The 16,303-nt window shown below is 32.8% G+C and overlaps 1 protein-coding gene across 3 annotated transcripts in view; it reads right to left on the bottom strand.

Annotated features, from left to right (window-relative positions):
• Positions 1–1,817: 1,817 nt before the first annotated feature.
• The window catches only part of TTC13 (tetratricopeptide repeat domain 13), an 82,433-nt gene continuing 67,947 nt past the window's right edge, over positions 1,818–16,303 (bottom strand). For 2 of the 3 annotated variants that reach the window (XM_003767830.4, XM_023502069.2), the window contains exons 18-23: positions 12,277–12,386; positions 7,900–8,035; positions 6,482–6,561; positions 4,103–4,181; positions 3,870–3,949; positions 1,818–2,248 (exon numbers count right to left, since the gene is read on the bottom strand). In XM_003767830.4, the coding sequence (XP_003767878.1) occupies positions 2,134–2,248; positions 3,870–3,949; positions 4,103–4,181; positions 6,482–6,561; positions 7,900–8,035; positions 12,277–12,386 (600 nt within the window). In that variant the 3' untranslated portion in view covers positions 1,818–2,133. The remainder of the gene's footprint in view (positions 2,249–3,869; positions 3,950–4,102; positions 4,182–6,481; positions 6,562–7,899; positions 8,036–12,276; positions 12,387–16,303) is intronic. The other variant, XM_012547979.3, reaches the window with a different exon arrangement.

Here is a 16,303-nt window from a genome sequence, read left to right as displayed (position 1 = left end):
GGACCTTCCAGTGAACAGTGGGAACTCCTCCCAGATCCTCCATATGAGGAAGGGGTTCAGGATAAGCCACCTCATCTTCCACTTGGCTACAAGTCTTTACACTATCCCAGAGTCAGGTACCCCTTTCATCCCAGCTCACTTTTCAGTTTCTTTTTGTTTTGTCTCCCATTAACTTGTGAGCTCCTTAAGGGTTAAAGGTCTGTTTGGCCTGCCTTTGCATTCCCAGTGCTTTAAGGCACAGCACCTAACAACACAGTAGGTGCTTTACAGATGATTATTGACTGACAAAAAAGTTTGGCCAAAGGAATGATCATAGTCCTTTGTAACACAGGAAAATAGGGTAAAATTACCATACCTTGATATGGTAGTTGTAAATTTAAATTGCTGGAATTTAATCCTACATTTCAAGATGCACATAATTTGAGAATTGAAAGGGATTTCAGTGGGTCACCTCAACTAAATATATATAGGTGTTTATGTATATACAGATATATACCAATATATTTATATATACTAGATACAGGTTCATATTTATGTACACACACTTTCCAAGCCATTTCTCTAATAGAGAAACCATCTAGATTACTTTAAGACTTCCTTTCTACATATGAAATTTTTTCAATTCTTCAAAAGAATAAAAATTTTCCATTTAGGAAATTCCTTACATGTTCTAAAATAAACATTAGCTTAGTTGTCCTGAACTACTTTAAATTTCTTTGTCTGGCATTCAAAGTCTAAAAACCTAATTTCCAATTACTCCCTTACACACATGTCCCCAAACCCTCCTCTTCGTCCTCCTTACACAAATTCACTCTTTGTTGCCAGCTTTGTATGCTTTTGTGAATGTTTTCTTCTTCTGGAATGCTTCTATTCTGTCCCACTTATCTTTCAGATTCCCTCTAAACTCTTTTTAAGAACTCATCTCATAGAAAATCTAGTCCACTAATCATTTATCCCATATCCCTTCAGAACAAATAGCTTCTTTGAAGGATATTAATGTATATTTGTGTATACAAAAAATGCAAATTCCATGTATATGTCGGTGTTATTTTAAAAATTTTTCTCCCCACTGTAAACAAATTACTTAACTGGAGAGAAAGCTTAGCCATAGTTCCTTTTTTCTCTTACATAATGGTTAGTCTCTTGCTAGTTTTCTACCAAAAATGATAGTGCTTTTTTTTGTGGACACTTCTCATTTGTTACCTATGTACAAATAATTCTGTGTTATACAAATGCAGGTCAATGTTATGTGTATTTGCAAGAATTTTAGAAAAATGGTCAAAGTTCTAAAACAGTCAAAAAAGTCAAAGAAAATTAATTTGAAATGTAATCTTTTAATTCATCAGAGTTTCACTGTTTTCATTATCATCTTCCCAAACCCCAAAGGGAAATCAGATTTTGTAAAATTAGTGATTTTAATTTTTGAATTTTCATACACTGCTTACCTGAAATAGCAACCAGTTAATATGACATACAACACACACAATCCAGTGCCAAAAACTGTGATGTGTATACACTTTTCAATAAAAGGAAAAAAAGCACGGTTGAGCAATTCAATGTTCAAAAACACTAGTTGGTAACTGAACCACCAAAATTTTCTGTGTGTGTTATGTGACATCCAATTGGCTGTATAATGTTTTCACAACTCAAAAACATTTGAGATCTTGGAACACAAAGCAGGATTTTATATGAGCTGAAAAGGGCAATCTTATCTGAAAGTTTATAAAGAGAAATATTCCTTGACAGGGGAAAAACCACATAGGTATATAAATAATTCATTCATTTAGGGTTATTTAATTTTTAATTACTAATTTCTGGTTTCTAAAAGTAAAATGTATATATTACTGTTTTTGCTATAGGGAAGCAGTGTATGGCTGTTAATGAAAACCAACAAGCAACATTGGTCAATAGTTTTTTTCCCCTCCCAGACTTTTAGGCCCACCCACAAAACTCTTTGATTTCTGTTTGTCTGGAAAAGTAAAGAAAATGCTTTCAAGTATTCAGTTCCTATCAAAAACTGGTATCAAAAGTAATAAAGGACCTAATTTCTTCATAATTTCACTTTTCAAAAAAATAACTTAAGAGAAGCAAGAGGTCCCAGCCCTTTACTTTATAATAAATACTATAGAACAACTATAGTTTCTTAAAACACCGTGGAGAAGAGTCTGTGTTTAGCACCTCAATCATTGTTCTTAATGTTGGAAATGTCTCTGATACTGATGGAAGACTCTTGTAAGAAGGAGAAATACTGAAAGAGAAAAAAAAAAAACCATAAAGACTACACAATTTACCCAAAAGAACAAGATTCTTATTATTTGTATTCATACATTTCCTAACACACATAAATAAACTGGGTAAGGAGAAAGATTAGAGAAAATAGCTTTGCCTTGTTCAACAGATAACAAAAAAAAGATCATTTTTGTTATTAAGCAGCTTGTATGTTTGAGGCACTGTGTCAAAAATAACAAAGACAAAACCAAAGGGTAGTACCCACTCTCAAAGTTTACATTTTATGAGGGTAAGAGAAGCATAAAAAGAAGTGGAGAATAACACCCATTAAAAAAGCAAATATGTATACAATATAATTTATGGAATAGGATGAAGGGGATATCAAGAGGTTTTTTCCCGTAAGAGATGTTACTCGAATTAAGTCTTGGAAGGTGAACGCTAAAATTAGCTGGGTTGGGAGTTTTGCTTAATAGAAAAATAAACTGAACATTTTCTCTTCCTTTGTAAAGTAAATAGCTCTTCTTTAAAATGTTATTCTAAGGGTAGAGGTGGTTCAAAATTATGTGATAAAAGAAAATCTAATTTCTAAGGCACAGGACAAAGCATGAACATTTCAAGTGTTGACTGCTGAATTAAATATAACAGTTTCAGAGGAGCATATATCTGGAAGGCTAACTAGTACTTTTGTTTTTTAAATGAGGAAAATGAAGGTCCATTAAGGCAAAGTGACTTGTTAAAGTCACACAGACAATCATCCAAAGTGGGATTTGAATCTAGGACCTCTAACACCAGAACCAGGGAACTTTCCAATTTTAATAATCTTTAAACTTTAGAACTGAGTGCATTTTAGAACTGACTTTGAAATTCTTCAGCAATTATAAGGATGGCTATCTATCAAATGGATTTGAAAGCAAAATGAATAGATAGATGGAACCTTAAGCAGGGAAAGGAGGAAAAAACAAGAGAGTTCAGATAGCATAATCTGCTTACTTCTCTGAAGCTTAAAGCATGTCTCACTTTGATTTAACCTAGGACTGATTTTAACCCTCTTTGAGGTTTCCGCAAACAAAAGCCAGGAAACAATATAAAAGCTGCAGTTCCCTTCCCCCACCACTTACAGCAGAGTTACTGGTCTTTTTGTACTTCATTATTAAATAACAATTACTGAAACTTATACTTCTAGTTAAATTGCAGTGAACACTTAACATTGAAAACATGGAAAAAAGGAATAAGATATTTTCTTCTGCTCATTAAAAAATATGAAAAATTTTTGAACTTTCAACAATTTAATATAGGATAATACTATCAAAGAATTCAGTGATTTTTCTAATGAGGTGGAAATAAGGATCTGATTATTTTTAAAAATAAGTTAGAAATAAGATTTTTTGGGGGCAAATAAATTTTGCTTTCAACAGTTAACCTCATTTTAAAAAATCCATTCTATTTCAATATAATTACTCTTAATATGGTCCACTATAGCTAGAAAAAAAAAACTAAAAATTTAAAACATGAATATAACTCATTGGTCAATAATGACTCATATCATAAATATTGATCCTAGAGATCTAGAGAGATCTAGGAGTTGACTTGCTATGCCTGGTCTGTAGCAATTTTCAGCCTTCCCCAAAATATTTATTTACCTTTGCAAGCTCATCCAGCTTTTGGCTATTTTGCTAAAGGCCTCTGACCCAGGAGCTGTCATGGCTTCAAAGTCAACTAGCTGGAGTAGAGGGGAAAAAAATGGAACTTTAGTTTATGTGGTTTAGTACTAAAGAAAATAGCTTGAAAGCAACTGATGTACCTTGAAGTAGAAAGAATTAAACTGAAATTTAACATACAATTGACCAACTTTCTATTACAAATCCCAACATACCTTTCCTTTGGGAATTTTTCCGGCTACTTCCTTCCCACTTGCCATCAATGCACCCACAATCACAGAATAAGCTATTACACTATGTGGACAAAAAAGCAACAATGATCAAATTCTATGCTGCTAATATGACCTTCCTCTTCACTATACAGTTACTTTGACTTAAATTATGTGCTAAACTATATCTATTTACAACAGTATTTTGGATACTAAGAATGAAATTTACAGAAAGACAAGAGTTTTAGAGCAAGAAAGGCCTTTAAGAGATTTAAGTCATTGGATAATTCAATCACTTTGTTTTAAACTCGAGTATTAAAATTAATGAAAATCAAATATTTGACACCAATTAAGCTTTATGGAACAATACTGAATCATATCTTTAGTCTCAGTCTTACAGCTACTTTAATTACAATGAAACAAAAAAAACCTTAGTCACTATATCTAAGATTAATATTAATACAATGTGCTTATTAATGATCAAATAGATCTATGATCTCATTGGTATGGATGTTCCTCCAACAATCTAGATCAAAACCCATCCATGTTTTCCAGTTCTCTGCATTGACACACATTTATTGGCCCTTCTGGATTTAAGAAAAGCATTCTTCATAACTATGCTGGAGATATTTTCTTTCCCCTGTAGATAAGGAAACTTGAAATTCTTGGTCACATGGCTTTCCCCAGTTCACATAGCTGATAAGTATCACAGCTGGATTTGAATCCAGAATTCCTGATTTCTAGACCCCACAGTATGGATTAATGGTTAGAGAGCCCTTGGCACTGGAGCCAGGTTCAAGTCCTGCATCTGACTGGCTGTGTGACCCAAGGATAATACAGCCACTTAACCTCTTGGTGTTCCAGGCAACTTTCTAAGACTATAAATTGTAGAGAAGGCCAACATTCTTGGTAGAGTTTCCACACCAGAGTGGCCAGTAAAATCACAAGTCCTATTCCCATGTCTATGTTCCATTCCAATATCTTCTCATGGAACACAAGTAATCCTGGATTTCCAAAGGTTTTTTTATGTGTGCATAGACTTGACCTATACAGTGCATAGGCTTACTACCTATACATTGATGTATTAAAAAAAAAATCTCCAGCTTTAAAACTTTATTACAACATTCTAAGAGAGTTAAAAGCTGAACTCTGTCTCAGCATGTGATAACCAGACCAATGTGAAAACTAACTTGGTTATAAAAGTTATAAAACTTTGTTAAAACTTTTGTTCATTATTTTATTTTTTAAAGACTATTTCCCTATCTTTTGCTTAAGGTGGAAGTTGAAAGGGCCCTCCACTCACAAGTCTGACTTTCTTTACTGAACCTGCTGGGGCTCAGGAGTCAAAACAATCTGCTTTGTTTCTAACCTGGGTTGGTTAGGCAATTTGGTCCAGGTTCTTTCCTCAGGAGCTCACTGAATTAATGTGGAACTTGGTGCAGACGCTAATCAGAATAGCCTACCTCAGAATTCTCAAGCTCAAAAGCTCCAACAGCCCGGCCTAACTGGAAATTACAAACATGAGATACTGCCTGGCAAAAGTTTCCTTCTTGAGAAGATACCTGGATATTTTAGATCTGTACTTTCTCCATACAATGAAATGTATATAATACATTATATGTATATAACTAGGTTCATTATATAAACATTCACTCATTTTTCTAGGCCTTTAAAGCAAATAAGGTAAATATATATATTGTACAAGAGAAGCAGTAAACATATGAATAAAATAAATAAAAGGTAGTATGTGCCAGGGCTAAAAACTAAATGTCCTGAAGGATCCAATCACCAAGAAAAGAAGAAAGGAAGATTTAGTTACTTAAAACATTATCAAAATTAGTCTGACTTTATATTGCTATGGAAATTAGCTTTATTATCCTGGCACTAATGATTCAAATCTCTCATGAATAATAGTTCACAAATTTGCTTTTCAGAAAATTCAAAGTGGGAACTCATCTTTAGAATTCCTTCTTTGGTATTAGCAGATCCCGAGCTTATTAATCTTTAAACAATAGTACGAGTACCTTTTAAAAAAAAAAAAATTGGCATTTTCTGATATGGTGTTTTATAAGTTTAGTCTTGTTTCATGGGACAGGAAGGGAATACTGCTAGCTAATGTTTTATTTTCTCAATATTTAATCTTCTACTTGTATTCTAAGAGTTTCTTAAATTTTTTCCACTCATGACCCTGTTTTTCCAAGAAATTTTTATATAATCCGAGATATACAGGTATATAAAACATTTACAATAGATAACAAATTATAATTTTAAGACCCTAACATTCAGTTATAAGATTCCATATGAGGTTATGACCAATTTAAGAAGATGAATTCTAAGGCAGTCCATACAAAGTGCACATTTTATATAATTAAGAATATCACTGACCTGGATCCTCTGGAGAGTGGCATTAAGTTATAGAAGTAGTAAACTAAGGATAAGATTAGATTGCAGACAGCATCAGCCTCCTGGGGAGTAAAACAGAAACCCACGAACATCAAATACTGGGTTATAAAATAATTAACCATAAAGGTGACAAGACACACAGGAGTTATTTCTATGAAGAAAAAAATCCCTACATGGAATGAAACTCTTCAACTTTCCATATCATATCCTTTGTAAGTCCTAATATGCAGTCTATACTAAACTGTCTTATTCCTTATCCTTTTTCATAAAAGATAAGGCATACCTGCAAACCAATACCTAGCTACATTTTAAAGAAATTTAGTTTAATGTGAAAATCAGATAAGTTTTAAGTCTTTTGCTAATATCTCATAAATCCTCATGATATATACAAACTAATAAACTGATATCAGAGAGAGGAAGTGATTTTTTTGGATCACAAAGCAAATCAATGCTGAATCTGAATTAAAATATAGACTAAGCAAACAATCAAGGCTTAAAGTTAATAAAATTAGGAAAAATCTGAAATACACAAAGCACAGATAACCTGAAGTGCACTCTTATTACTGGTAAGAAAGTCAAAAACATGGATGTGGCTCTTTTCAACAGCAAGGTGCCTGAGGCTAGTTCCAATGGTCTTGTGATAGAGAGCCATCTGTACCCAGAAAGAGGTCTGTGGAGGATTAGTGTTGATCACAACATAATATGTTCACCTTTTTTATTGTTTGCTTTCTCATTTTTCCCTTTTTGATGTGATTTTTCTTGTGCAGCATGATAATTGTGGAAATATGTATAGAATTGCACATATTTAAAATATTGGATTATTTTCCATTTAGGAGAGGGAGTGGAATGGAAAGGAAGGAAAAAAATTTGGAACATAAGGTTTTGCAAAGATGAATGCTTAAAATTATGTATATGTTTTGAAAATATAAAGCTTTAATCAAAAATCAAAAACAAATATATCATAGTTAATTTAAAAAGTGGATTTTACATAAGTAACTATTATGAATCAACTTGTGATCATTCATAGAAATCATGAAAGAAGAAAAATGATAGGGAAAGATCTTGCTCATGCCATTTTTATTACAGAGCAATTTCTCAAATTTCTCTAGCCAAATCAAAATTACATCATACTACAGTACCTTGCTTTAGTTGTATCATTCTGCTCCTAAATATGAAAACCAGATATTTTATTTCCTTTAACTGAAGCTGCTAAATTCTAGTTTTGTTATGTGTATGTTTAAAGAGTGTCAGAAAAGGAATGTAGATATTACATATAATAATTCCAGATCATTATATGGATAGAGAGTATATGTTTTCATAATGGAAAAAGAATGTTAGCAGAAACATAAAAGATTCATATTAAGAATTTCATTTGAGAAAAAGCAGAAATAATAACCTACCCCAAGTTCTGATGACAGAATTAATACTTTTCCTTTAGCTGTGAGATCTTTATATAGTGCATCTATTTCAGCATGATATAACTGTGTTCTTTCTTCTGTAGTTTGGGTTTCCACAGAAAATAATATATTGCCAACTCTGGAAGCACAAGAATGAATGAACAGAAATGGTATGGATTATACAACTCATTCAGAGATCCAAATACTGAGGATAAGAAAAGAAGCAAAACTCAGGAATTTTTTTTAAAGTGTCAGGAAGGCAATTAACTAAATATCTGCCTATCTTATCTTTCACTGCATTTAGTACCACTGGTTATCTCTATGCATTTAGACTAACAAAAGAGAAAACAGTTCTACATCTCAAAGGTTGACTTAGAGCTGCCAAAGCCATTGTTATAGATGAAAGTTACAAGTTCTGAAAAATCAGCTAGTCAACAGTTAACACGCATAATAACACTTACTATTTATTCAATAGTAAAGGAAGGTAACAATTTCTAGACCTTTGAGGAAATTTGCATATCTGAAATATCTACTATAGAACAACAGTCTTGATCCCAATGTAAGGAAACTAATCCTGGAAATTTCTTATAGTTTATTCAAAGGAATTTAAATATTTTAAGCCATATAAGTACTGTGCACTAAAAACTTCTAAATATAATTAATGATATTATTTTATAAGGTAGCTTTAGATAGGTCATTTATATATGAGTAATTTTATTCAAAGAGAATAGACTGATTCAATATATATCCTTTTAACAATGTACAAGAGTTGAAGAGTTGAATATGAGGCAAAATCTGACAGGCACACTAGACTTGGGAAGACAAATTATTTTAAAACCTTAGATAAGACCCTTCCCCCATAGCCTGCATTCTTAAAATGATTAACAATTACAAATTAAACACAAAGGAAAATGGTATCTATAAATAAACACCTGCAAAAATGTTTATTAATTAAAAATGTAAATGAAAACAACTTTTCACTTTTCGTGAAATTGGCAAAATAGATATATTTGTACATTACTGGTAAAATTACAAACTAATATAACCTAATTTTTTTCCAAGAAGGAATCATAAAACGGATTACTTCCAAAAATCCCAATACTGGACATACATACAAAGGACAAAATTAAACAGAAAAGTGTAATCCTTATAAAGACATAGCACTCAAAGGTAAAAAAAGACCTTGGAGATCTTACAAATGGTCTCATCTTATAGAGAAGGGAAATGAATGTGCCAGAGAAATAATTGCTCAAAGTTACTCAAATAGCCAAGTCAGAATGTGAACCTGGGTTTTCTGGCTACAAATCTAGTATTTTTTATATTGTAAACAATGTATTATTAGTAAATACATTGCTCTTTCCTCTATATCATACACCATTTATTTATAGCCAAACTATTATAGGTAAGCAAAAAAAAAAAAACAAAAAAAAAACCTACATATTCAAAAGTTAGAGAATGAACAACAGTTCGCTGAACAAATAGTAACCGATATAGGTGAAGTAAATTTGCTATTAAGAAGGATAATGAGAGACAGCATAGTACAGTACAGAGAGAACTGGAATCAAGTCAGGAATAATATTTTTATATATAGTAATTTAAAGTTTACAATGTACTTTATATACATTGCCATGTTTGAACTTCTGATTCTTATGGCTGTAACACTTAACTTCTCAATGCCCCAGATAACACTGTGGCTATTGTATGTGGATCACATACTTATCGGAATGAGTGAAGGGAGTTTCTCATTAAGAGTTCCCTATATATAGAAATGTAATCTTATCTGCCCTCCCCCAAAGTACAAGTCAAAAGAATAGTAAGAAATTAAATCAGACATGAAGTGGAAAAAAAAAAGAAATAAACCATCTGGAATAATATTGCTGATACAGCCACTGAACATATATAAAGAGACAATCAAAGACATTATTAGGAGCAACTGGTATGGAGGGAATTAATCACTGCTCTGAGGTTCAGTGTTGCCATCTGTGGGATGGAAATAGTGCAAAATATCTATCTCACAGAAATAGTATGATATATAAAAATTCCTGAAGGGGCAGGATTAAAGAGAAAGATTTTTTTTTTCCTTTTAGAAAAGTTTTATATATATATATACAATTTCTAAAAGGAAAAAGAATCTTTTTTATATTGTAAACAATGTATATTAGTAATATACATTAGTGTGTGTGTGTGTGTGTGTGTATTTATAGTTTTCAAAATTATCCCTGATACAATTCTAGAATTGGAATTAATAAGCTGATGGTTTGTAAGGATTTAGAACACCTGACTATTACAAAGCACTAAAATACAAGTCATGTCAGACATCCCATTTTCTGACATAGCTAATACATTGGTTAAGAGAATACTAAAGAAATAGTTTAACTGAACCTCAGCAAAGCCAAAAATCTCTTAATGATTAACTCTGAGGACAGGAGGGATGGGCAGGAACTAGATGATAGTATTTGTACCAAATTATAACCAGTTGAATAAATAAAGAGTACTGGCTAAAGAAATTATGATAGAGACTTGGTTCTCATAGTCATGTTCAAAAGACCTATTTCATGCTTATCAAATCCTTTGGCTGACATCTTTTATGAACATGTCCTAGCCCCCCAATTAGACAGGGCCTCTCAACTGTTTCATATATTACTGAATTTGCAGTGTCTACTCTAACAGATGCTTAATAAATGTTGATGGTGTTTGTTTATCCATCCCAGTAAGAACATTGCTGAGCCATGTAATGCATATCAACACTGCTTCCTTCATCTGTTTTATGAAGACTTTTCGCACCAACCTTCTTTGAACTTCATTGTAAAGGAACTTCAACCCCTAAAGATTCATTTGTTGAGGAATCACAGTATTCATTTAGGGATCCTATATATGCATGCATACATGGATGCCAAAACATTTCCTAAAGTGATATATATTCATGTGTCACACTATGGAAGCAAAGATCTGTAACTAACTAGTTCATGATTTCATATGCTTCATGTGTCTTCCTGGTCCTGGCTCTGACTTGTGACTTCAAAACCATACCTCTGTGGCCAGAACTTACAAAGCCTGGCACTTCTTTGACTTGGCAAATCCAACAACTAGGGACTTCTCAACTTGGAATATCTCTCGATAATTCCAATGAGTTCCTCCTAGAGATTCCATGATCTGGAGATGGCCCAGACTCTTTCAGCCCTATTCCTGGCTTCTGGATTTCAAAATCATGTCCCACATGTCAGGTCTTCATTACTCAACCTCCCTCACTTTCTAGCTCCCTATTGTATATCATATTTTCCCCCTTAGAATATAAGCTCTTAGAGGGGGAAAGGAGCTGTCTTTTTGCTTTTATTTGTTATCCCTAGAACTTGGCACATAACACTTAACATATGCTCATTTCCTCCCTTCATGTCATATAAAGGTAATATTGTCATCTTTATTATATTTGCTCGCCCTATCCAAGAGCATTTAATATTTTTCCAATTGGTTAGATCAGACTTAATTTGTGTGAAAAGTGGTCTGTAATTTTGCTCATAAAGTTTCTGATTTTCCCTTGGCAGACAGATTCCTAAATATTTTATATTATCAGTAGTTACTTTAAATGGAATTTCTCTTTGTAACTCTGCATGTCATATAAAGGAAAATCATAATTACTGAATGGGACCAACTGGATTTGTCATTTAACCAACTGAACAAATTTGGCTTTAGAGTTGCCTAAAATAAAATGATTAAATAAAAAACAGTAAAAACAGAAATTCTGCACTTCATTTCCCACTCTTTGTTTTACCCTCTCAATTTCCATGTTCCATTCCAAATCATTTGCCAATTACTTCTTCTGATGCAAATTTGATCATGCTTGATTTTGAACTTTTAAGTTATTATGCCCATTTCAAATAGATGAGTTTACAATTCTGCCAGTCAATGCCTATGCAGCTCTGTTTAATCTTCCCTCCCTTCCTTAATCACAAGTTGACACAATTCTTCCCAACTGTCATAATCACTCCAAATCTTAAAAACAATTATTGAAACAGTTTTCTATGGGATCAACGATCCAATAGGAGTTTTTTAAGATATGGGAAAAAATGTACTTTCTAGAAAGGCTATTAGAATACTGTATTTAAAATAGAGGAAACTAATGGATTTGGGCTTGCAGCATCTACTACACCAAATTAAATCTTTAGACATCCCAAATCAGTAGCCCCCCAAAAAGTCAAGGGTTCTAAGGCTATGAATCAGGTCTTCTTGTCTTTTATTCTAATATGAATGAAGCAGATTACCTCTGTATACTATTCCTTATGATAAACTTCTACTTAAATAACACATATATGTATTCTCAGCACATGTACACACACGATTCATGGTCATATTTTATACTCACACTTTTTAAAGCATACATACTTGTCTCCTGTTATAGTAATTGTGAATCCATCATATTCCTTCCCTTGATCTTTGAGGCTGGGAACTTTTGTATTCACAGTGAACCCATCTCTTGTTTTACTGTTAAACTGCTTTCAGGAAGAAAAAAGAACAATATTATTAGTCTGAAACTTCATAGTTGGCCCTACCATGGCTTAGTAAATGTTTTTATATGGCTATTTTAAATAGGGTCAATCTGATGCAATAAATGAATTGTTGTCTACCAATACCAATCAGTTATGACAAGTAGTATCTCTTGCTTGGTGTAATAGAAAAGGCTCAGGATTAGGAATCAGGAAATGGACTATAGTTCCTGCTCTCCATTATAGAAGCTATGGGGAAAACATTTAAAACTTCTCTAGGTCTCATCTTCTAAGAATAGCAAGTGGCACAGTGAAGAGTGCTGGTTCTGCAGTTAAAAAGGCCTGAAGTCGAATCCAGCCTCAGACACATATTAGATGAGTTGCCCTGAGCACAACACTTAACCTCTGTCTGCCTCAGTTTACTCAACTGTGAAATGGACATCATGATAGCATCTTCCTTGAAGGGCTGTTATGAGGATCAAATAAGAAAAATTTTTATATATATATATATATAGTCATTATCATAAACACTTTTTAAGGGCTGTTGTGAGAATCAATGAGAAAAAATATATATAGATAGATAGCATATCATAAGCATTTTAAGGGATGTTTCCCCCCTCCTCACCTCATATGTTAAATTAGAAGGTATAGCATACCATAAGCATTTTAAGGGATGCTTCCCCCTCCTCACCTCATATGTTAAATTAGAAGGCTAGACTAAAGATCCTTCCAAATATCAGATATCAGATAATTTTAGCTTATTCCATGTAACAAAACAGATTTATTGTAATGATCCAGGATTCTATAAATCCAACTTTTAGCTTATCTCCCTCCATATAGCCTGGCAGGGCCAGGAGGGAGAGGGAGGAGGAGAGGGAGTAGCAGCTCATAGACTCATTTTTCTCCTGTATGGTTTCTTTTTATGGCCATCCATATCCATGTTCCTTGAAAGGCAATAATATTCATTCCTAAGACAAAGTCAGTATAGCACAGTAGAAAAGAGCAATAGATTCAGAGTTGGATACAAGGTGAATTCCAAGCTCTGCCATTTATTATGTCACTTTTAGTAAATTACTTAATCTTTCTAAGAATCAACTTCATCATTTGTAAATAAGAGGACTGAAGAAAATTGCTTCTAAAGTCCTTTTAGCCCTAATGTTATGATCCTGGCACACAAGAGATGTTCAATAAGGGTTGTTGATTGGTTGATTAGCATGCAATCAGCCTATTTCAAAATAGAAAACACCTTGATGGATACACAGACCATGTGTAATCAATGCCCTGTCATTTTTGCAGTAGGGTTATTTTTAACAAGAATAGGACTTGAAATGGGACTAAATTTTACTATTTAGGCTGGGACATGCACATCATTCCTTTGTATTCACTGCACAACAGACTGAGCATAAATTGTTATTAAGAACTTAATATCTGTAATCTGGCTATTATGAAAAATAAGCTACCCTAATTTGTGTCAACAAATGCCACAATTACTTTTTATGTGCTGATCAGTGAGAGTAATAAGGCTAAATGAGCAGAGTCATTTAATTTTAAGATTATACTGCAATTTAAAACTGAAAATTTTGTCTGTCTATTCATGCTTAAAGTGCTAGTCTTCAATTTAAGTAAATATATGAAGGACTTCCTAAAATCACTCTTTTTTCTTTTTGTTATTTTAGTTATAGCTTTAAATCTTTTATAAAGCACTATACTTAACTATAAAATTAAAAACCCAACAAATTAGAAATCACTAATGCTCCTTGAGGGCACAGATGACCTCAATTTTGTTTTCTTTCTTTTTTTTTTTTGTAATGCTTATTAACAGTATAAAAATGCTAATAAGCACAGATTTTGCAGGAGAGAGCTCAATAGATGGCAGTAAAAACAATAAATAAATGATCACATAAAAACAAGACAAGATTTCATAGATGATGAGGCAAATCTTAATAAGTTATCAGTGATAAATGATTATTTCAGATTACATTAAGTTAAAAATATTGATATCAACATTTACTATTCACAAAAGAATTGAAAAATGAAAGTATTGCATTTGTCTCTACTCCTCACAAAAAAGAAGTAGATTCAACCTTACATGTTTCAAATTGCTGGCTTCCAAGTCAAGACATGGAGAGACACTGATGGAGTTAATTAAGAAGTTGCTTACTACAACCCTTTTATGGAATTTGGATAGAGAGAGCGCAACATAATTTAGCAGAAACTCTCACGCAAATCAGAGAACCAGTGACGGCACTTGAAGGATAAGAAGCAAAGATCAAAAAGTCTTAAAATGGGCAACTAAAATAACAAAAGTAACAGTTTGATGCTGAAGCAGAGAGTAACATCTCACAACAACTATCCAGTATAAAATGTAAAATGAAATGAAGAAAAAGGCTCAAGTGTATCTTTAACTTCTGCTCCCACTGTAACTTCCTTAGTTTAAGTCCTTTATTACCTCTTGCCTGGACTATTGTAGAAGCCTCAACTGGTCTTCCCGTCTCCAGTCTAATCCTTCTCTAAATCCATTCTTCACACCGCTGACCAAGTAATCTTCCCAGCAACACTCCTCTGATCACATCAGGTTCTTTTAAAAAAATTATTTAAAACCTTCAGTAGCTCCCCATGACCTTTCCCCATAAAATATCAACCCCTGATCCTTGAATTCTGTGATTTCTCTCCAATCTCTTTCCAAATCTTATTTAGTTCATACTACTTCTCTTTCATATGCTTTTTGTTAATAGTCAAAATGTACCACCTGTACCACTTTCTATCTCTCATTCTCATATTTCTCTGATTTTCTGTGCTTTTGCTCACATTATCCACCATGCCTACAATAGACATCTTTCCCCCTCTCTTTTCACCCCAATATGTCTGTGTGCTGAAGCCCCACAATTCCTTCAAAGACAAATTAGGGGCTGCTTCCTTCACAGAACTTTTCCTAATACCTTCTGCCTTTAGCTGAACATGATAACTTCCCTTCACAAATTTCTCAGAGTATAATGCTGAGCCCTTTGTGCTTTACCTTCCCTGGTCTCACATACATCTGTTTAAATATCATTTCTGGACTTTTTAACTGTGAATGTCTTGAAAGAATGTGTCATATCTATCTGCAGTATCTTTGGTGCCCTGTATTAGGCCCTTTAAACCCGATTCTTTTGTTGTACCAAGCCTTCTAAAAGAAGCATATATTTACATTTTCAATGTTCTATTATTAAACAGTTTATTTCACTCTTGGAAATTTTCTTTTTAAATTTAAAATGTCAAGTTAAGTACTTTTTAAAACATACACATTCATGATTCCTTTGTATTGAAGCCAGACACAGAATGTTGACAACTGTTCCATTCACCACTTCATACTCCAAATGACGATAACATTAGCAAATAGATGTGAACAAAATAAGCAGCAATAGGAAGCTTTGTTTTAAATAGTAACCAGACTGACTTAAAGGCTCTCTATACCTTTATCAAATTTGCCTTTTGCTTTTAAAATAAAGATGTTCACAAAAATATCTGCTTTCTTTTAAAGTCTCTTCCTGTGTATGTGTAAAGATGTTCCTTCTCATGATAAAGGTATCTCAAGATATCTCAAAGGCAAAGAGTTTTCATATAGAAAATCTAAGTGATTAAAATGTTTCATTACCAACTATAAAGACCATAATTAACTATAAGGAATTCAGGAGTTTTATAATATTAAATAATAACTTGAAAGCCTAAATAGTATCTTTTATTCAGAAATGTACACTTTCAAAACAATTTTTACATACATTAATCATCAGATACTCATCAATAACCACAACAGATGAATATAATTTAACAGATTAAAAAAAGTGAAGCTCAGAAAAGTTAATATGACTTTTTCAAAGTTAAGTGGTTTATCAACCAATTAAATACCAAACCAAGACTAGAATTCTAGTTTCTGGACTCTTAGTCCA

Source organism: Sarcophilus harrisii, chromosome 4 (assembly GCF_902635505.1).
Source record: "Sarcophilus harrisii chromosome 4, mSarHar1.11, whole genome shotgun sequence".
NCBI classification, from domain to species: domain Eukaryota; kingdom Metazoa; phylum Chordata; class Mammalia; order Dasyuromorphia; family Dasyuridae; genus Sarcophilus; species Sarcophilus harrisii.
This window is presented reverse-complemented; position numbering and strand designations above follow the sequence as displayed.